The sequence below is a fragment of the Sander vitreus genome, chromosome 24 (assembly GCF_031162955.1).
Source record: "Sander vitreus isolate 19-12246 chromosome 24, sanVit1, whole genome shotgun sequence".
Classification (NCBI taxonomy): Eukaryota; Metazoa; Chordata; class Actinopteri; order Perciformes; family Percidae; genus Sander; species Sander vitreus.
The window spans coordinates 3,871,576-3,894,492 of record NC_135878.1 but is presented as its reverse complement, the minus strand read 5'-3'; the positions used below and the strand labels follow the sequence as shown (position 1 = coordinate 3,894,492).

General features: G+C 42.7%; 1 protein-coding gene across 2 annotated transcripts; it reads right to left on the bottom strand.

Annotated features, from left to right (window-relative positions):
• Positions 1 to 5,146: 5,146 nt before the first annotated feature.
• LOC144512592 (insulin receptor substrate 2-like) lies at positions 5,147 to 18,818 on the bottom strand. 2 transcript variants are annotated; one of them, XM_078243399.1, is made up of 3 exons: positions 15,923 to 18,818; positions 14,910 to 15,409; positions 5,147 to 7,915 (listed from the first exon to the last, which is right to left on the bottom strand). In XM_078243399.1, the coding sequence occupies exons 1-3, from the start codon at positions 18,592 to 18,594 to the stop codon at positions 7,911 to 7,913; spliced, it is 3,177 nt and encodes a 1,058-aa protein (XP_078099525.1). In that variant the 5' UTR covers positions 18,595 to 18,818; the 3' UTR covers positions 5,147 to 7,910. The 2 variants fall into 2 exon arrangements, with proteins under 2 accessions (XP_078099525.1, XP_078099526.1); XM_078243400.1 differs by having other exon boundaries at positions 14,910 to 15,406.
• Between the last annotated feature and the right edge of the window lie 4,099 nt (positions 18,819 to 22,917).

Below are 22,917 nucleotides of genomic sequence, written 5' to 3'. Positions count from 1 at the left end.
TTACGGGCTGCGATAGAGTATCGGCTGATAAGATGGCATGTAGACCAGCAGGCTGGAGTCTATTCCACTCCACTGCCAGCGTGGTAAACAGCAGCAGGAGTGTTTGTGAGCAGTGGGCGGGACCTGGGCTCCACATGCTGTCCAAACACGTGGAGTCTGAATGCCATGGACCGAGCTGCAGAGACTTTCCATTGACACACGCAAACTCACATGCATGTAATTTATTCTCCTAACCAAGTCATTGAAATCTTTTCTTGCATAATACTAACAGTAAGTAAAAGTTAGTAAGAATCCTAAAAATGAGTACCAAATAATGCTAATAAAGCATCAGTGATCATTAAATGCACTCTGTACCAACTTAAACCACCTTGGCTTGAGTCAAACTGAGCAGAGACAAGCCAAAGACAATACCAGTGTTCCCACACATGGTCCATAAGGCTCTCAAGCAGACAACTCAACCCAGAAACCTTCACTGGCATTGCAGCAAGAATTCAAAAATGACAGGTCATAATGAAATATGCCCAGTCTTCAGATACTAAGCCAAGCATCCAGATTTTTGCCTTGGGGCAGCTTTCTGTCTGGGCAAGCATGTAGAAGTGATGACTGATAAAAGCCAAAAAGGTTCAGAGAGAATGCATCAAGGCTGATTGACCTGATGGCCTTCATGTAACTTAGAGTGCTGCTGTTGCTCCAGGAGCAAGAGGTAAAGAGAGTGCAGCCTGTTAACTTATCAAGATAGCTGCTGACCGCAGGACCTCTCACTTCCTACAGTTCTCTTCCTGCTTTTTGACAAGTTAGAAACAAAGCAGAAAAGCAGATGTGAATGATGCAAAGTCATCAATAACCCTAAGAACCCTTTAAGGCTAGGTACAAGGTTCTTATTTATGTTTTTACTGTATTTTTTCAAACTGGGACCTTTCTAATACATGTCATTGAAAAGGCTGCAGCGGGACCAATTCATTTTAGCCATGCTATCAGCATTGCTCTAGAGATGGCAATGTCAGTCAAAAAGATTTGCATCGGCAATAAAGACTACACCTCATATGATCACATGCTACTTCACAATGTCATCGAGAGACCCCTAGCAGGGATTTTCCATCATGAGTCTTAGTGTTGGAGATGAGTCACAGCACTGAAGGGGGCCCAAGGCTGGAGCTCTATAGCGGGACGCTTTTGTGAAATTTGATACTTAAATTCATGCTTTGTTTTATGACTAAATACTTGCAAAACTAATGACATTCCCACCAGCCTCAGCTATACTTTGTGTTTGGTGCTAATTAGCAAATTGGGAGAATGATAACACACCAATCTCGGACCCCATCCGCTATCGGTCTGACGACGAGGGGGACAAAAGCCGATATTTCGGCGGTTCCTTGGGAAGTTGTGTATATAATATGGTTGGCATTCAAGTGGTTAATTCGTGAGAACACCGCCACTAGGCAACACACTGCTCACATTTATTGTATGTTTACAAAATTCCAGGGTCTCACATGCTCACGCATACATAATATAGCATCCACTGTTTCTATTGGATGAACACATCTTTTTTTGTACAGTCAGCAGTGATGACATATAGACTGTGAAATTGAATGTGCACTCAGCTCATTGGCTCCCAAGGTAATGAGCTAACTTCATCATCTACAGGCACAAAACAATAACATTTGCAAACCTACAGTTGCATATAGCATGTTTTAAAGAACCAAAACATGGCAGCACTTTCTCAACCAGTGAAGTCATACCTTGATGTAGGTTAAAACCTCTTTGTTTGCATGGCAAAAGCAATGTATTGTCATTAGGATTTGATTTAGTATTCTATTTCTAAAATATATGTCAGTATGTTATGTTTTCATGTGGGATCACCAGTGCTGTGTGCCTCTGTCTCTCTTCTGTGGAGATCTAGAGCTGGCTACTGTAAGTGGGTCACAGCTCCGCCCTGCTGCTGCGCGGCGAAGTTCAATGAGCCTGGCTGAAACGCTCCTTAGGCTGATAGAGGGAGAAATAATGGGGCCAGCGACTCTCAATCCCCTCAAGAGCCGCAGCACAGCACGGCAGCAAGCTGGCAGGGAGGCCCAGCGGAGCACATGGTGGACGAGGTTGCCAAAGGAGCAGCTATTCCCTCTTTAAGACCCTAATCTACAATGCATACCACACACACTGTTCTAACCTACTGAACAGTGGGTGCATCATTTATAGCGGAAATAATTAACATGGCCTATCAAATAAAATATGTAAAAAAAATGATGGATGTCAAGTGCTTGCAGTATAATTACACGTGCCTGTGTGTAAACAAATGAACAAATCCACTTTCTGCTGCTAATTTAGTTCACATGTGTGTAACTCTTTGTATGTTCCCTTTTGGAGGAGAATGCATGCCACTTGATTTCACAGGAAATTGGAAATGTTGTGATCTTCAAAGACTTCTGGGCACAAAAAAGGTCAAGAGCTCAAGTCAATCAAGCCTCCAAATCGTATGATGATGATGCAGATTGCATGGCACCAGTATCGCAGCCATGATGAATTATTTCTTGCTTCTCTGCATGAGTGTACAAGCATGTGGTTGTGAATGTGATTCTAAATTTGGGAATAATTGAGTGTATCCAGGAATAGATCAGATATACACACACACACACACACACACACACACACACACACACACACACACACACACACACTTCAAATGAGCATCCTGTAAACTATATTTTAGGAACCTTTAACCCTGACACATTTTATTTAGCAAGCTGTCCTTTATGTTGAGGAAGACAACCAGCAACAACAAAATCACCATGCAACAAAGACTTCTGGTTTCGTGTCCTCCGCCTGTGGTTTGCCTTCGGAGCAGAAATGTGCCCATACAGATTTTGTTAAAGAAAAAGGGAATAAAAAAAACACTTTTTTAAGACAGACAATCAGTGCAGAGAGGGGTGAGGAACAATGTGTCCCTCCTGGTGGCTTGGTGGTGGGTTCTTATGTAAGGCTGGTTTCTGTCTGGCAGCAGAGCAAAGCCCCACTGACAGTGTCATACTGCTAATTAATACACACCAGCTCGAAGTGTGCCCTCAGTGGCTGCTTGTGTGTGTGTGTGTGTGTGTGTGTGTGTGTGTGTGTGTGTGTGTGTGTGTGTGTGTGTGTGTGTACGTGCAAGCGTGTACGTTGCGAGCATGTGTGTTTGTTCATTCTGTGTCTGTACTGGAGTGTTGGGAACCTCATGCCTGTAAAGAATACTAAAGCAACTGCTGGGATATTTTTCATTATCAGATGGTTTCTGTGTTTCAAGGGGACACACTGGGTGAGACTCAGAGTGACTAATTAAATTGATATATGTAGAATGACAGTAGTAGCTTGAATGGTGTTGTCAGACAATTCTTTCTTCCCCTGCCATGTATTAACTCCTCTGCCAGATCTTCTATTGTGCTTCGGCTTAGTGTTTCAGCCATTTTTTCTGCCTGCCTCAGCTTTGCCTGTTATGACCCCCTGCCTGCCTTTTGGACTCCTGCCCTCTATCGATCCCCTATCGGATAAGTTTGTCTCATCTCTCCAGCCCCCCTGGTTTCAACTTTTGCCTGTTTTCGACCTTGAGTAAACTTTTAATTTCACCGGCCTAGTCTCAGAGTCATGCTTTTTATCATACAGAGTCAAACCTGTTTTAAAGGGTCAGTTCACCTGAAACACATAAAACGATCGAAGTAGCGATGCGTCGTCCATCTTTATATACAGTCTATGGTCACTATGGTCACAACTCCAGAACTTGTGTGTGTGGGACAGACACAGATGTAGTAGACATATGCATTTCCTCATGTGCTCTGTATTTTTGTTTTACACAACATGCAAATTAACTGTAACTTCCCTGAAATATTAATAATCAGTTTTTTTGTTTAGTTTTATTCCTTGTATGTTAAATATGTTGGTAGGATGAGGGTTACATACTGCAAATACAATTCCATTCACCACTGACAGCGAAAGTCTCAAAACCTTGGAAAATAAAACCCAAATTGTTTGCATGACTAGATACCAAATGAAAAAAAGTTTTTTTCTTCTGTTAAGCCTCAATGTCTCTTTTGAACCATAAATAAGTAACCAAAGATAAGAAATGTAACCTTGTCAATGGAAAATGTTCCTATATCTTACAATGAACATGTGTAATAAGATAACTGCATGGTAAAAAAAACTCCACAAGGTTCCTGTTTGACAGCTGCATGAGAGTGTGTGGGAGATAAAAACAGGTGAAATGTGTTTTTCACTTAATGCTTTGAAACTGCTACCTCCAGACTCTGACTATGCAGTCCTTTCTGGAGACGCATGGCTTGGCTGGAAGTCATTGGCTCAGTATAAGCTTCCTGCCTCAGCTTCCGTCTATAATAAAAACACTTACGGAAAGAGTGTCGCCCGGAGAGTTCAGCTCCTCACTCTCCACAGGATGAAGGCACAATAGGATATCCTTCTCTCGGCACACAGTCAGGAAGCTATTGGACCTTGTGCCAAATGCATGATATTCCAGTGGATATGGGAGAAGAAAAGCCGCAGGACTCGATTAGGAGTCTTGTGACGTTCATAATCAGTGGTTTGAGGACGATGAACTAATTTCCAATCAATTTGCCTATACTTTTGCACTGACAAAATAGTTTGTAACATTATAGTTAAGCAATATCAAACTGATGTTTTTAAATTACTTTAAATCTGTCATCAGGAGAAAAACTAATTATAGTGACACTATGTAACATTTGAAAGACAAAATAACACATTATTCTTACAAATTAGAAGTTGAATTCATAAGCAATAAATAAAACCTGTCTCAATTCAATACACTCAATGGTTTTGCTGCTACAGCCTTACTTGGTCTGGTATGACCAATAGCTTACGATAGCTAATGTTAGCACGTTAGCAAACTTTAGATATATATTGTATTGCTGTATAACAGTCCTGTCCAAATGAATGTTTTTTTAAGTACATTGATGTACTTAAAAAAACACTCATTTTAATTTTTTTATATTTATCTTTACTGAACTGCTAGAAAAATGTATTTCTATAAATAATTATATTTGTATAAATGTATTATAATAATAATACGAATAACTTTGGTCTTAATATAATACCACACATTACCACATACTACTATTTGTCATTTAGGAAATAAAAAATGAAGACAAAGTTGTACCTCTTTAAATAAATCATTTATTTCTGTAGGTTGCTATCCATAATCAATACAGACAAAAGCAATACTTGACTACCAGAATTTATAAATCATTATAATCATCTCTTGTGAGCATCACAATAAACAGTATATTGAACTTTGTACAATGGAAGACAACGACATATTCAGACCGAGTCAATCCAAGATCAATCTGTAAAAGAAAAGTCTGTCCATGGACACAGAAATGGGGAAAGCGCTTTGAGACATGTCAAGAACAAAGTTCCCAGCGACAAAAACAAAACACTTGGCAGAAAGAGAAATGTACAACGAGCAAAACAGCTTCTGCTTGCCACAAAAAGAAAATCAATCAATGCAATGTCACATTTGGTTCCACGGTTGTAAACTAGATTGTATTCATGTCACTATTGCATATGCAATTAGGTAAAGTGTGTCAACAAGGCAAAGAGATCTCAATAATTAAATAGACAGAGTATTTTTTTTCATATAGTCACAGGGACTGCGAGGGAGAAAAGCATACAGTAACCCAAAGCAAAAACCCCCATCCCCTTTTTAAAAATCGGTAGCCAAAGTCTTTACACAGGAATATCATTGCAATGTAGGTAAAATCTATATGTATTTTCAATAGATTGTTTTTAGTTAAATTATTTCTATGTACACAATATACACATTCAAGACTCTGTAGATAGATACCACAACTTAGCGTGGTACAGTTCCAATATTATTCAACTCTGTCAAAACCATTTCCACATTATCTTTCTGTGGTGTTTCCACTAGCTCAGCGATACATTCAGACATGGTTAAAAGTTTTACAATCTACTGTACACTAAAGGGGTTGTGAGCCATTTGGAGTTGGCACAGTGAATGATGCAGCAAAGACCAGCTTCAGTTTTTTCAGATTAAAACAAGAATATGTAACTTTTGAAAGAAATAACACATTACAAAACACCCTTGCTACAGCCTGGGTATAACCAGTAGCTAATGTTAGCTAACGTTATCAAACTTTAGATAGATACTGCTGTGTTACTGACATTTACCAAGTTGGTTTGTATACTTGTGTTATACTACATGTTAGCATTTGGCCACAGTGGCTGCTGTTAAGCTCACTTTGAACAAGAGTTTTGTTGCTAGCTTCTGGTATGACCAGTAGCTAACGGTGGTTAATGTTCGCTAATGTCGGCCAGTAGCTAATAGCAGCTAATGTCAGCCAGTAGCAGACGGTGGCTAATGTTATCAAACATTAGATACTGTCTTCTGTACGGTACTTTACTAAACCAGTTAAGTGACTTGATGATTTTTAACCCTAACCCCAACTATTATACTATGTTTTAGCATTGAGCATTATCCTGTAATTGTTACATAGTTATCACTTAGTGATATAGTTACATAGTCTTGCTTTATCTTGTAACATTACATAATTCTCTTCTGTAACATTACATAATTCTCTTCAGCAAGCTCAAACTTTTTGTGCTGTCTGCCATATAGATATATTTTCCAGACAGTTGGTTCTCCAGTGAACCTCCATGATGGAACCAGATGTGGCCGCTTTTCTTCTACTTTTTCGGTGTTGCAGAGCCCCCCTCCCCTCTATGATTGTCCAGCCCTGCTGACAATGGCGGCCCCTTTCCCCCATCACTTCAGCCCTCACTAGTTGACCAGAAACCGTCTCGACTGTATCCCAACCTTGACATTTTTCATTGGCTCCACCCCTCCATAGGCCCCTCAACTATACAGTTGTACAGTTAAATGATTCACAGCAGGGCGGCCTGCATCAAGCTCAACAGCAGGCCGTAGGTTTGAAGGTAGGAGTGTGTGAGGTTTTCAGGCTCAAGTGACTAACTGTGGGAGGTACAGTGCATTCTGATGCCTGGTGTTGTGGGGTTTGAATTGAGTTATAAAGACATGCATAACTTTTAAAGACATTTAGAAATATATTTCTTTAAGTCCAGAGCTTTAATTGGACAAAAAATAAACTAGGTTAGAATAAATAAGAAATTATTAAGAAAATACTTTAATATCAATACAATAAATCAGATCGTAAGCAGCTCCACTGTAATGTACATTTTTGAAATAATATTTGTCCTGGTAAGCTAGGCTTTTTACTCTCCACAACAGAATAACAATATAGAGATGTAGGTCCAAACAGACATACGGTAATAGAATATTTATCTCTTATTTCATAGAAAACATTAGCACAGTATAGACATTAAGGCATTGGGTAGGTCTTATCAGACATTCCTCTTCCAAAAATAAATAACATATCTAATCTAAACATAGTTATATACTCAGTGTACCTTGGTATCATCGCTCCCTGGGCCATTTCTATAGTAAGTTTCATTGTTCACGGTCATACCGGTTGGTTGTACTTTGTCTCAGAAACACACTCACACTCATACGGGCAGTCATAAAACTACCCTCAAGTTAATAAATAGTATTTTGGTACCATTAGAGTTTTGTTATTATATGACTATCTTTGCTTCTGTGCTTGCGCCAAAATGTAGGTCACAGGACAAATAGCCTGTGAAAGCGCAGGGAACATGAGACACACCAATACACAACAACACATCCACCCACTCAGCCACCCAGCCTGCCTTCAGTGAATTCATGACATGCATAGATGGTGGCCTGCTTGTTTCCAAAGTGTCTTTGTGAGTGTTGCTAAGGGTCCAGATAGTCTTTTAGGGCCACAGAGCCCAGTGAAAGGGCAAAGTAGATTGGTTTTCGAGGTCAGTGAAGATGCCAAGTCAGAGGATTGAAGAGTCCTTCAGTCTGAAAGAGATGACAAGAGAGAAAAAGGAGTTAGTAGTAGAAATATCTTATCATATCAACACTCTTTGGCTATGTTCTAACAATCACATACTATTAACTACTATAGGATGAACATTTGTAGCCATTTGCAAGCAAATTTTACTCAAATTTGTGACATGTAAAATACAAATGTGGTGCATTGCCATTAGCGGAGTGGGAGTGAATAAATACCTATGGACCAGCTAAAGGCCAACCGTGATGAAATATATGGAGACTTAAAGCTGCACTGTTAAGTCTTTTTGTATACAATCAAAAGTTATAATTACATTCAACACTTCTCACCAGAACTCATTGTGTGAATCTTTTAGGTCAATCAAATAATTTGCATTACCAAATGCATTTCCTTCCTCATAAAACATTGCCAAAGCCAATAAAAAATAAAAAAATCGTGCATTGTTTACATTCAAGTTTGCTATATACACATACATAGTTTTTTTTAAGTATAACTCATTATTCAAACTATAGCAAATAACCAGCTTGTTTTGTGGAACTGTGGGTAATTTAATAAAAAATGCAAATTCCAAACTTCCAATTGAATACTGCATAAAACTTCAAAATACATGAGACATGTAGAGACAATTCTAGATTAGCTGTAGTATCACAGGTATGAGTAGAGATATTTTAAATCCTCCTTTCTATCTGATTGTCAAAAAAAGTGAGTTAACCCCAAATTGTAGTCAGATTATTTTCCCACAAACAACACCAATACCAACAATGCAGTCTTATACTGTACAGTGTGAACTCATTCAGACTCAGATTAGGCTGTGTTCTGTGCCACAATAACAAGGTGCCACTGGGAAAAGCAGCTTGAATAACAAGAACAGTGAGTGCTGCACACACACGTTAAATAGAAGGGATTTGGGATGTGTTAATGTGATTGTTGTATGTGTATTATTTGTGTTGAATGACGGTATTTATGCATTATGCATTTTGGTTCATTTCAGCCATGATGTGTTTAGCTCCCTCTGCTCCACCTGGACTGGTCACCCCTCCACCCCAACCCATCCCAATCCTATCGTGTGGTGGTTAGATGGTGTGTGTCATTTCTTAACACACCAGCTGTTTTGCCCAGGAAGCACTTAAAGGACAGCAGGGGGAAGCTGGAAGTGGAAGACTGGTCTGCAACGGTCGTTATTACATAATCTGGGATGTAGAAAGATGGGGGGTGGGGGTCTCCTCTCGCACTGCCGTGTTGCTATGGACATACGCTGAGCAGAGGAGAACGCGCTAGCAGTAGTGGCAGCGAGCAATACAGTAGTTGATGCATCTCTGATGTTATACACAGAGAGAAAAACTGAGGTTGCATTTATATTGCATTGGTAATTATGGATTAAGGATGGTGAGGCCACTGGTAACAGCCTGCGTGTGGAGGAGGGGTTGGGGGCATTGCAAGCTGAAAGAAGGAAGGATTTACTTAAGGCAGAGTGGTGGTCAAGGGGAGGGAGAGAGGGAGGGACACTGGGAAAACTGGAAGCTTCCAGGAAGAGATGGAGTCCAGCTGTGAAGGGAGGGCTGCACAACTAAATGTGTGTGTGGGAACGGGGAGAGGGGACGAAGGAGGCAAGCCCTAGAGATGAGAGGGCACAGGCTTTTAGGAGGACAATATCCTTGCTGCAGCCATGTGTCATGAAACCACACAAAGATTACATGGTTGTCTTTGGGCTGGAAAAGCTCTCTCAGTGTAAGGCTGATGAAACCCTTAAATAAGCTGTCAGATAACCTCAAAAATGCACAGCCGTCGTGCTGAAAGAAAGGCTGTTCTTAGTTCCTGAAAAGTTGCCATTTTTGGAGCTTTCATCCAGTCCACAAATCCACATGTAAAGAAACAGTCTTGAAAAAATCATCTTAATTCTATTTTTATACAATAAAATCATAAACAGAAAAGGATGGAGGTTAGTTGAGGACACTATGGATGTAAAGTCACTAAATCCTAAAATAAGTCCCTGTATTTTATATAATTCACTATTTAAACATACAGTTCACTTATAAACACTGAGTAGATGGCTGATGTGAAGGAACATTTGTCTTCAGTGCTACCCAGATTTTATAGCCAACATATATTTCTATTTATTTTAGCGTGATTTGTGCTTTATTACGATGAACCGAAATCTGGACAGGCTCAAGCAAACATATGCCCACACCTTGCATTACGTATTAGCCAGCTGCTGTCCGTGGAGTGGCTGCAGGCTCTCACTGATCTAGTCCAGGCCATCTAATCTCGCCTGCAGAGGCTGTAATCTCATCTGGAGCCGTGGCTGGCTAAATGTGGGGAACGCTGGCCACGCAGTTATCTAGCAGCTAGCGCTTCTGTCTGGAACATCCCGGCCTACTTTAGCGCCCCACACACACCACAGACACACAGACACACACACACACACACACACACACACACACACACACACACACACACACACACACACACACACACACACACACACACACACACACACACACAGGAAACTCTGACACAAGAGCCTGCGGTGTTACGTGTGCATGTTTGTTCTCTATATATCAAGTAACATGGCATTTCTAGATTTCCTGCCTTGGCTATTTGCACTGCTTTGTAATGTTTGCCACATCTCAGCTTCAATATAGGCCTGATGCAGATGTAAATAAACTATTCAACAGCTTGTGTGTATGTGTGTGTTTGATCCAGTGTGCAGGGATGCAGCAACAATGGATTGAACAATCAGGCTGATGGCTATAATCAGGTGTCACCTTAAAGAACAATGCCAGAACAAAATGTGACACGTAGAAAATCAAATATAGCCACATGGGCGCCACAAAGTAATGATGTTGAACAGAATTCCAGCAGTGGTAACAATGCAGACCTTATCCAAATGTCTAAATCTAAGTGTGTGTGTGTGTGTGTGTGTGTGTGTGTGTGTGTGTGTGTGTGTGTGTGTGTGAGAGCAGCAGAGAGCCAAGTGAAAAAACCCAGATATGGTCTATAAAATGTCAGAAAAAAAAAAAAGTAGCCCAAGTTTATGTCATCAAAATCACCTTGTAATGACAGGCGCATCTACCAAGCATGCTCAGAGCGAGTTAGGGATGCGTGGCTGTGCAGCTAGACCCCTTTCGTTCGCTGCACCCTCGGACATCGCAACGCACACACACATCACAGGAAATGTAATTAACATGGATATACGTGCTCTGGGTACATTTGGATCTACCCACCACCACATCATCCCTGCGATGACATCACTCGAAATACTACCGACTCAATGACGTTGGGAGGAAGCGGGATTTCAGTAGATGGACACAAATGCTTCTAATCTGGCCGATGAATTACACACACACAATGCTGATGGTCATGCTCTCTGCAGCCTGTGGGTGCGGCAGATGGTGGGCTGTTATTACCGGAGAGAGAGTGAGTAGGTAGGGATATGTGTGTGTGTGTGTGTGTGTGTGTGTGTGTGTGTGTGTGTGTATGTGTATGAGAAAGAGACATATAATGGCATGTTTACGTGCTAGTGTGGGTATTGGAAGGGAAATCAGTATAATAAGAGTGTTCGCATGTGTGTGAAGACAGGGCAGAGTGGTTTACCCCCCATTCCTCCCCCTCAACCACACACACACACACACACACACACACACACACACACACACACACATCCCTAACTACTCCCTACCTACTGCCTGATGACGATTATGAATAGTAAAGGCAATCAAATCAATACCGTTAGATACGCCCAACTGTAGTGAGAATCATCTCACTATGCAAATCAAGCTTCTTGAATCCCCACAGTGGGAGCAGGGCCGTTAGATAAAAGGTATTAGTCAGACGGGAACAGAGACGGCTGACTTGGCTAATCCGGGTCTGGTACAGAACATCCACCTGGCTAAGCTGTGGCTAGCCAGGGCTGCGAGAAGAGATGGAAGGGCAGAGGTAAACGCCACCTCCGAGTCACATGGGCTGGCCCGCAGACAAAACAAGAGGTAAACAAACCTGTCCGTTATGCCAGGCATTAAGACATCTAAGCTAACTCTCGGCGGAGCACCAGAAGAACGTATCCAGCTGTCAAAGGCTTATGACTTCAGGGTTTTGATGACTCAAAACAGTGCAGTCACATTTCTCACCAAGGAGGCTGTTACATGTGGCTGGGGGGCTGAATTCTAAGCGCCTGTTGGGGCTGATTCTTTTTCCTGACAAACATCTTCGTCCAGAGCGGTGGCAGGTGTTTTGCTGGAATGAAAACCTGCAGACTTTTGGGTCAGAATGGCATATGGTACGGGGGGCCCAGCGTGACGTCCTGATGAACACCAAAAACCCCAGTGGCGCACTTTGACCTCCTTCACCCCACTTCGCCACACAGCAGTGGGAGTGTTCAGTAAACAAGTCATCGGGTCTGCCATCCTGCGCTCCCAAAATGCACCTTAGTTGAAGGGGGCCTCACCAATGAGTTTATTTATTGCTTTAAAAAGCCTGAGCCCCCCCCCCTTCCTCTTTCTACTGAGCATACAAGGCTGTGCTCCATCTCCCCCTCTCTGCTTGTCTTACTTCTGCTAAGTGAACAGCCTAATGAGGCAGAAGGGCAATGGACTGCACGTGCCATGCTGCCCCATTATGCACGCATTAATTCGCTCTCCCACAAACAGCCAGGCACTGGAAAACAAAACAGGCCAGTCTCTCTCTGGACATCTCCACCAAGTGTATGTGGATGCAGGCTACACCACTGGAAAACAAGATCCCTGGGAGAAGGGAAAAAAAACACCCCTAGCTGTTCTGCATGCGTACGTGCTACAGTCCACATGTATGTGCTTGACTCTTTTTCCTCCCTCTCTCTACTTAATTATATTCAAGCTGTCTTAGCACCATAAAAATATTTGTACTCCATCAAAACATGAGTAGAGATGATGTGCCAACGGACACAGCTTCGATAAAAACAATCATGCGAGCACATGTTTTGAGTCATTTTGCTGTAAATTAAATGAAATTTAGGCTGCAGCAGACTATCATTAAGTCAGTTTACCGCCCGTTTAACTGAAAAACAGCCATTTTACTTGTGTCATGTACAGTACATGTCACTGTCAAGGTTGTCACACAGTTGTACATTTAAAGAATGCATAAATGAAGATAATTGATTTTCCATACTGTGTGGGCTGCTTTGGTTTGTACATTGCTCTTTATTTACCAGAACATCACTGACTAATAAACGTGTATAGAATTTTTTTTCAACTTCTCTCTTACACAAGAGCCACGTGGTGAAATAAAAAGCCAGCTTCTGTTCAAATGGCCTGGTGCTGGGACAAAAACAGGCCCCTCTCACAGCAACTTTTCAAACCCGCTCAGTCAGGAATGTGGACCGTTACATCCAGTTACCTCATGGATGCTTAGCAACTTGCCTACTTTGTTGTTTTCCCTTGCTGCCTACAAGGACACAAACACATATGCACTTGTGCTGGGCCTCACATGTCAGCGTTAGCCCCCTGCCCCCCCTGCTCTAAACCTTCTACGTGCTCGCAAACACATGTGAGCGCACTGTGTCCAGTAAATGGCGTGAGGACAGGAGGGGGGCAAACCCGGCTTTAATGTCAACATTCTGCTGTTCCTCTTTGTTTACAGTGTCTGCTATCCCACGCCACAGCTTTATTTGGTTCATTGGGATGTTCTGGGACACTGTATTGATTATGGGATGGTGGGAATAAGAGGTCTATAGAGGTCACATTGATGTGCAACACATCCTAAAGCCTACCCAACTGAAAAACAACAGCCGGAAATACCCGGGGCTCAGTGTCACATTTTTTGCACAAACAACTTTCATTCATAATAAGTGTTGGTGGAATCCTTACATCTACTTGTGTATTTTTAGTATCTGCAGCCCACGACGGCTGCAGCGAGGCAGCGTCCTGCTCTGTCATGCTGCTGCTTGTTTACTTCAGAGCTCTCAGCCTGGTCAAGTTTCATAGCAGCCGTGTGCTGCGTTCACGTGTTGTGGGGAATATTGAGAATACCTCATATAAAATGAGTCAAAAAAGTAAAAGTGTGACTGATAGCAACTAAAATCAAAAGCCACTGCTCTCACAAACACCCATTGGCACTGTTCAATTGTTAAAGTTGTCACAAAAACGCTACTCATGTTACAGGATATGAAAGTACTCTGAAGTAGGAAGAGCACCAGCTGCATCAGCAGAATCACCTACATAGTACTTCATGTACTTTTAAAATCCACAGAGCCAGTTTGAATTTGAATCTGGGAGGAAATACTAGTTTTACGGTGGCCCTGAAGTGCAAATCACAACAGCAAATCAGAAAACAGAACGGCAAATATGAAAACACAACGGCAAACAGGAAAACACGACAGCAAACAGGAAAACACGACAGCAAACAGGAAAACACGACAGCAAACAGGAAAACAAAACGGCATTAACTTCTACCGGAAAAGGTAGGGCCTATCTAGCAGAGGACGGAGCCTCCTGATTTGACAGACGGACTGTCTCTCTGTTAAAAGTAGGCGATTTTCACCTCTCCTAGATAGGCCCTACCTTTTCCGGTAGAAGTTAATGCTGTCGTGTTTTCATATTTGCTGTCGTGTTTTCCTATTTTCTGTCGTGTTTTCCTATTTGCCGTCGTGTTTTCCTATTTGCCGTCGTGTTTTCCTATTTTGCTGTCGTGTTTTCCTATTTGCCGTTGTGTTTTATGATTTGCCGTTGTGTTTTATGATTTGCTGTTGCGTTTTTCTATTTGCTGTTGTGATTTGCACTTCAGGGCCACCGTAAGTTTGCCTTCATCCTTGGTTTTCTTCTTGTCAATATGACTGCAAACTGTACAGTGCAGCTCTCTTTTCTAACAGTAAAGACAAACTGCGTTGGCCATTTGTTTAAAATAAAAAGCTACCTTTTCACAACCTTAAAACACTTTCTCCCTTTTAAAACAATAACACCTGCAGGACTTTAAGTTGAAAGTTTAGATAAATTATTAAGCAGCAACAACTCTGACAGCAACCTCGCTCACCTTTGGCAGTGGTTGCAGCCTCCTTGAATCCCAAACAGACATATGGTGAGCTGTGTAATCCATTGATACCCCCTTTGCAGCTGCTGGTGGATTTGAAGCCAGCCAGGTCCTCGCATTTCTCCACGTCCCTGTTGCCCAGCAGGTTCAAGGCAATGTAGTTCAGCCCATTTGGGTAGCCGGACGAGCTCTGCCTGTTCACAGGGCTGCCGTACTCCTCGTCGGAGCCCTCGCTGCTCCGGGATGAGATGTTCTCTACCGAGCTGTGTCTCTTCACCATGTCGCCGCGGGCGAAGGAAGGGAAGACCGGTGTCACGGTGGCGGTAGAAGAGAAGGTCTCGGAGCTGTGGCGCCGACGTCCCTGCGGATTGGCCCGGATCACCTTGGCGGAGCAGTTGGGGTCCACTGCGGAGGAAGAGGTGGCCCCGAGGAGGAAGACCCCAATGCCTCCTGGGACTCCCTGGTCCTCCAGAGAGAGCCTCCTCTCCAGGATACTCTGGCTGCTGGATAACAAAGTTTAAAATATGACACGTTAAGTCTCAAAATAGCTTTTATTTTCATACATGTAAAAGAAAACAGACCATCAAGCTACTAACCAGTAGGTTTAAAATACAATCAAATTGCTAAAATATTCAGGATATTTACGTCATGTCGCGTCATAGACACTTTTGCATAATTCACATCCCATCCTTTTTCTTGTTACCACCATCTCCCTTTGATAACTATACCTTTATTAAAAAGGACATCAACCATGGATATTGGTTTATGTTTTTTTTCTCCACATTATTAGTGGTGATAATGTTGATTATCAGACACATCCCATTACACATTGTACATTTATTCATTGAGTAAAAATGTTTTCATTCAGAGTAATTAAAATGCCTGTTTCAACACACAGTACACTACTGAATCAAAAGATTAAAGATTCAAAATCCTTTATTAATCCCACAGAAAAGTCACTATTTTTACTAATGATAACACACTTAAAATGGCTCCCTCCCAACAGATACACATACCTTGCAGTGTTCTGAGGAACAAGCTGTGGCGGCGAGCTGGTCATGCCAAATGTCATCTCAGTGTAATCGTTTTTCACCTCATCACCCTGAGACCCTTTCTCGCTATCCAGATGGTACACTCCATCTTCGACTAAGCACATGGATAACTCTGGGAGTGTGTCCAAGGGCTCAGCGGGAGTGTCTGCCTCCTTGTGTGATCGTGAGCCCAGCTCCAGGTTCATGTAGTCTGTCAGAGAGGACCTCCCCGGGCCTCCACCGCTGGAGCCCAGTGAAGACTGGATCTCTGTGGATACAATGGAGGGTGGGGAGAATCTGGCGCAGCTGAAGTCAATTTTAATGTATTCCCCAGGGCTCCGGGGTTCTCCGGGCAGGGGGTGTTCGTTCATGCTGGGCAGGGTCCTCAGGGTGTCCAGGGATAGCCTGTTAGGCCTACCGAGCCTTCCTCTGTATGGCAGGCTCTCTGCCCGCCCGTGTCTGACTGGGGAGGGTACAGTGGGGCTCAGTGGTGAAGTCTGAGCTGCACTGGGCTGCATCATTGAATAATAGTCTGACTCCCCTGCCCTCTGCCTCAAACTCTGAGGGCTCATCAACACATACTGGCTGCTTTCCTCATTCTTGGAGGCCTGAAGTTTAGCAGGGAGCGTGAGAGAGCCAGCCTGGTAAGTTGACCTCACTGATGCAGGTTCACCAGCCAACAGGCCCAAGTAGTATTCAGGGGGGGTCTGGAGTGGAGGTGGGTTTCCAGGTGACATGTTCATGTATTCACCATGCCTGTCTGGGCTCTCTATTGAGGATTTGGAGCTACACCACATTCTCATGTAGCCGTTGTCCTCCAGAGAGCTGCTGCAGGGGGAGTTGGTCTTGTAGCCGCCGTTGGCAGGCGCCTGAGGGTGCACCCTAGGGTTCACGATTTGCTTTGGTGCTGAGACACACATGGGGCTCATGGGCACGTAGTTGTCTACCTTGCCAGATTGGGCTGCTACACCTGGCGTCATTGGCATGTAGCCATCATCGGCAAGGTTACTACTGGAGCTCCTGGATGAACCGATTTCAACGTCTCCATAATCCTCAGGGTAACACACTTTGGGAGAGGCAGAGTGAGAGTTCTGTCCATGGGCCATCATCATGAGTGTGTAGTCATCCAGGGAGGCCGAGGATAGCGGCGTCACCACCCTCTGTTGACGTGGTGTGGTGAGGGAGTGCGTCCGCTTCCTGTAAGCCTTGTCATATGCCACAGCATCACCGCCAGCCGCAGACCTGCTGCCATTCCCCCCCTCCATTGTCATGTAGCCACAAGGGTCACTGATGTCACGGGATGGAGGCGTGCTGGACAGAGATTCAGGGGTGTCACTGCGTGTCAAGGGGAGGAATCTAGGTTCCCCTGGGCTGGAGCTGTAATCGTCACACAGCATGAAGCCTGTGTCGCTGAGGGAGCCAGAGATGGAGGCGCTGCAGCTGAAAGGACGCCTAGCTTTGTCGGGAGTGGAGATACTAGCCCCCATTCTGGGAGACATGCTGATGGGGCTGGAGGTGCCCGGTGGAGAGTTGGACACCAGCATGGACCGGCTATGATGCAGGTTGGAGGAGGACTCTAGCATCCTGCAGGTGCGCCCACTGCTGAGCGTATGAGACCTGATGAGGTGTTTCCCAGAGTTTGGACTGGTGGGACTCCCGTTGACAGATATGGACATGGACACAGGCCGGGTCACGCTTCCGTCCCCCTCGCTGGCCGTTCTTATCCGACAGGATGTGAACTTTCTCCCTGGGGACGTGGCTGCCATGCTATCTGTTCTGGATCTCCTCACCAGGCCCGTCTGACTGGGGGGGAGGTTGTTGAGGTTCCGTCGTGTGGGCACAGAGATGGGGTTAGTGCTAGCGGACTGGCTTTTGCTCCGCGGCCTGAACTCAGACAGCTCTTTCATGGCCTTCATGGCCTCAAGAATGGTCTCATGGATGTTCTGTGCCACCACGGAGTCCTCCGCCTGCATCCAGAACTCCCCAGGCCCAGTGACCGCTGAGCGACCCACCTCTATGAAGAAGAAGCTGTCTGAGTGGCCACATCTCCTGATGTTCATGAGCTGTAAACTGACAGCAGCTGTTTCTGAGTTCAGTTTGACAAAGCTGATGGTCCGGCTGGACAAACACAGCCTGTACACTCCAGTGAGGTTCTTGATCTGACCCAAGCCTTTGGATTTCAAGTTGACCTGCCATACTTCTTTATAGGCAGCTGCTGCAGGAGTCATGAGTCCGTAGTTGGCTTCCTCAAAGCCCACTAAAGAGGAGGTGGAAGCGGGGCTGTCGTACATTTTCCCCTCGGCTATTAGATCTGTCAACACCATGTACCAGCTCTCCTGCTCCTGCTCGTTGTCTGCAGCCACGGCGAAGTACTCGTCCTTGGTGTAGAGGGCGATAAGGTGCTTGTGTTTGGCGTCGGCCCGTTTGTTTACGCACAGACATGAGTCCAAAGTTATGACCCGTTTCGCGGCGGACTTGTTTCTCCATTTCTTCTCGCTTTCATAATACTCGAGCCGGGCAGGGCAGCGCTCGGTCGGCTCCCGGAGCACAAAAAAGCGCCTGTGTCCGTGTTTCTGCTTCCTCAGGTATCCGTACTTCTTCACACCGTTCGTCCCATTAGATAACAGGTGTCCACCCGTCGCCGGAGGACTTGCCATTTCTCACCACGTGAGTTCCAGATCAGCAAACTCCTTTTTCCTTTTCTTTTTTTTTTTTTTTTTAACTCGCAGCTAAATAACTTGAAAGATATCTGTTTTTTGTATCTAATCCATCGCAGACACCGGTAGCTGTGTCCGCTGTCCACCACGGTAGAAGCAACTGTGCAGTGGGACCGCACCAAGGGACTGATCTGATCCTGGAGAAAAACAACATGTGACGCTGCTGCTCTAAAAACAGAATAAAACACAGAGTCATAGGGGGGCGGTGCGTTCTGCAGGGGCCGTGCCTGTCCATCACCCGGCTCTGACGCTGCCTATTGGCTGATGGAATAATTCAAGCCAGGCAAACCCCGCCCCTGCTTTTCCAACAGCTATCTCGTGCAGAAACAGAAATTATTCAGAACCCCTTTGAACAACACCACTATTTACTTTATACTGTAAAATGAAAGTGCAAGCAAATCACAAAACTAATACTCGTTTTATATATGTTTTGCTGCAGCAGAGTGATACCCCCATTAACATATTATTATTTTATAGTGTGATTGACACTATTTTTTACACTAATTTGGATTAATGAGGATTTGAAATGTAATGCTGGATTGTAACCATTCATTTATCAGGCAATAACAACACAAACCTGACGTCCCATTTGTTATATAAGAACTGTTGTGGGCTATATTTAAACCTGTGGGTATTCCTCTCCAACTGGAACCTCTGTTTCCTATTTGAACACCTCACCATTTATTCTCCCATCTAACACTCCAGCAGTGTCTACATTTGGTAATAATTAGGCTCATTATGTGTTGAAAGTGTAGCTTTTGCTGTGTAAAAAAACCGCTGAAGGGAGGGAACCTTGTTTTTTTTCTCTCTGTGATTTGATATTATGTTATGCTTATGCTGCACTTTGCTGCATATTTACAAAATGCTCTTGTTGAATGAAAAACAGCCATCTCACAGAGAAGGAATGACTGCATCAGTGGCTTCAGTGTAATAACAAACTGCAGAAATGCTGCCATCATCTGGCTGCTCATGCTCACACTGCATCTCTGCTCACAACTCTTCCCACACATGATTTCAACAAAACTAAAACATTTTTCCTCAGTGTAGATCACAAGTAGAGACAAGGTGCTGAATATGAGGTGCTTGGAGTGACTGCATTCTTGTGAAGGGCCTGTCAGATGACAGGAGGAAGCTCGCAGACATCTGTTCATCAGATCATCTCGGTAATTATGTTAGTAATTCTCCCTGTGATCTTCATGATTATTAGTCATGTCCGTGTGGGGCAGGACCCCCCCCCACACACACACACACACACACACACACAACCAAACACACACTTGGATTGCCTTTTATGATCTCCCAACAAGCAGATTGAGGTGTCAGTGTGAATTAGATTATGTGGATGGGAGGATATCCTGCCTTCTTAATGAGCGTATGCAATGACACCTAAAACAAACACTACAGATTAAGGGTAATCCCTGCTTTCTTTAATCACTATTGTTCTCATTATTGTTATTGTTGATGACGGTGGTGTGTGTGTGTGTGTGTGTGTGTGTGTGTGTGTGTGTGTGTGTGTGTGTGTGTGTGTGTGAGATCCTGGTGACATTTGGCTGTTGCCTATTTTTCTGTTTTTGAAGGGTTAAGCTGGGCCGCAGCATGTGTTTTCAGCACATTAGCCGTCGCCTATAATCTGAGACATGAGCAAAAACATAAACACCTCCATCAGGATTTAGTAACACATAGCAGAGATAAACAGCCTGGGCAAAAACAAAGCAACAAAGAGATTATTGTTGACACTTAACCGGCAAAGACTTAGAATAACTTGGCATCAACACTGAGGGAATATTGCTGAATGCTTAATTTTGTTGTTTTGCAATTGTATGTTTTGCAGGCAGTTCATGGGATGGGGTGTACTGATACGTTCCCACAGGGTTTACTTTAACATGAATCTGGGTGTTTTCTGTCCCTCTGCAAGCCTGAGTAAAGGATCTTTTATTTGCGTTTATGTACAGGTGTGCCACAACCTGCTCAATAACCATGTGGCATTATTATGTTCACAACTTTATTATTACAAGTAATAATAATAATAATAATAATAATAATAATAATAATACAAGTGGTAGTAATATAATTGGTAGTGGGAGTAATAGTATGATAAGTAGAAGCATTACAAATAATAATAACTATATTGGCAATATCAGTATGGTAGTAGTATCTATAGTGGTAATAATGGGGGTAAAAGTAGTAACACTAGTTGTAGCTGCAGTAGTTGCCATAGCACTAGGAATACAAAGTTCAGTATTTGGCAGCTGAGTGAGTGTTAGCTCGTGTTGTAAAGAAAGAGTTTAAGCAGTGAGACAGTCAAAGTGAAACTAAACTTGATAAGATTTAGGACTATATGTTACATACATGTATTTGGCTCTGCAATTGTTTATGATCTAATGATATGATAGAACAAAATCAACTGGTCTTGGTTCTTCTCTAACATTAGCTATAGCTTTGATAGTCAAATGGATCTTACATTGGGTAATAAAACTACATTCTCATTATTTTCATTATGCAAGCTGGAAAGAGAAAAAGAAAGTGTTGTTAGAGACATTAGCAAAGAAGAAAATGCACCAAAGCACTTGTTCAAATAAATACAAATAAATGTTCACAATGTAATCACAGTGTGGTTGAATACTGATGATGAAAAAAAGTTATACAAAGATCAGATTCCCACTGATTCCCACTGGGATCCAGGCTTATGCTACTTGTTGCCAGATCATCACATAACAAAGCTGCTTTTCACTGCGTGTTGGTGTAAACACATACAGATCAGGGTCATGCGAGAAGGGTCAGATCAGGAGGGTTGGGAGCATAGAAAGCATAGAAAGTTTCTACACATGCAGCTTTAACTGTTACCTTACTTAAAACAAGTGTGATAATGACCCTAAGCCTTGCAGTTTTAAGCCAGATATAGACTTAAGGTCTAAAAATACCTGCATGAATGCACATATTCAAAAACACACAGACTAAATGGAAGGCCCAAAGACAAATTTGGATTGCAGCTTTAGTGGAATATGTACAAACCACTATTGCAATTAGCATTAGAGCTGAGGTATTGGTTTTTAAATTGTAAATTAATCTGTTGATATTTTCTTTTCATGAAATGTCTACAAATAATGAAAAATGTCAAGTTCCCAGAGACGCATATAACCTAAAGTTTTTTTAATTTATTTTTTAGAAATACATTAGTTGCTGAATACATTTCTAAAATCTTAGAAAACTCAAATATTTGGACCTATTAAAGCTACACCGTCTTGTACCCATAATAAGGCTACGTAGGCTAATTATTGTCAGTAACAGATACTAAAGGCTGCACAGCAGTCTCGTTGCAAATACCAGTACTACATATCTGCCGTTTAAGAGGATACTTTTTTGCAGACAATGCAACACTGACCTCAAGAGGCAGAGACAAAAACTGTAAGCTCGAAAGTCAAAATTATAACATTATTAGTCTGATATTTCTTTGACTTATTTCAGAATGAAGACTTAGTAAGTCAATACCTCTAATAAGTCAAAATTATGACATTTTGAGTCAACATTTTAATTATGTAATATTATATCTATATATAGTGTAACACTATATCACAAACAAATACAGACATTAGTAAATGACAGCAACTTCTCATCTCATTACATTTCTACAAGCATTGGCAAACATATTCACGGCTTTTATATCTTCATGTAGGCTAAATTAACTGCAGACATACATGTTTCCCCTTTACAGAGACATTTCAGAGACTCAGACAAACAATAGTACCTTAAAGCATGGTTTGGATTTTAGAAATTTGGATTTGTGAAGGACTTTTTCTAAGTTTTTTTTTTAAGATTATTTTTGGGGCATTTTAGGCTTTTAATTCCACAAGACAGATGAAGACATGAAAGGGGACAGAGAAGGGGAATGACAGGTAGGTCGGAGTCGAATCCGCGGCCGCTGCGTCGAGAAGTAAACCTCTATATATGGGCGCCTGCTCTATCAACTGAGCTAACCTGGCCACAGGACTTTTTATAAGTACGCACATGGATTGGATGATCCGTCACTTCCGTTTTCCCTTATTCATTTCAAAATAAAATGCGTGCTTAACAAAATGTGCCATTATTTAGGAATAAATCACTAATGTGGACAGATATTGCGTATGCGCGTTAAAAAAGGATGAAATAGATAGCCTACATCACCATTTTGAACACTTTACGTGCCCTCAGACTTGCACATTTTTTGTTAAATATATACGCTACATTTTATGCTTTAACTTCCGATCTAGTTGCAGATAGGCTAAC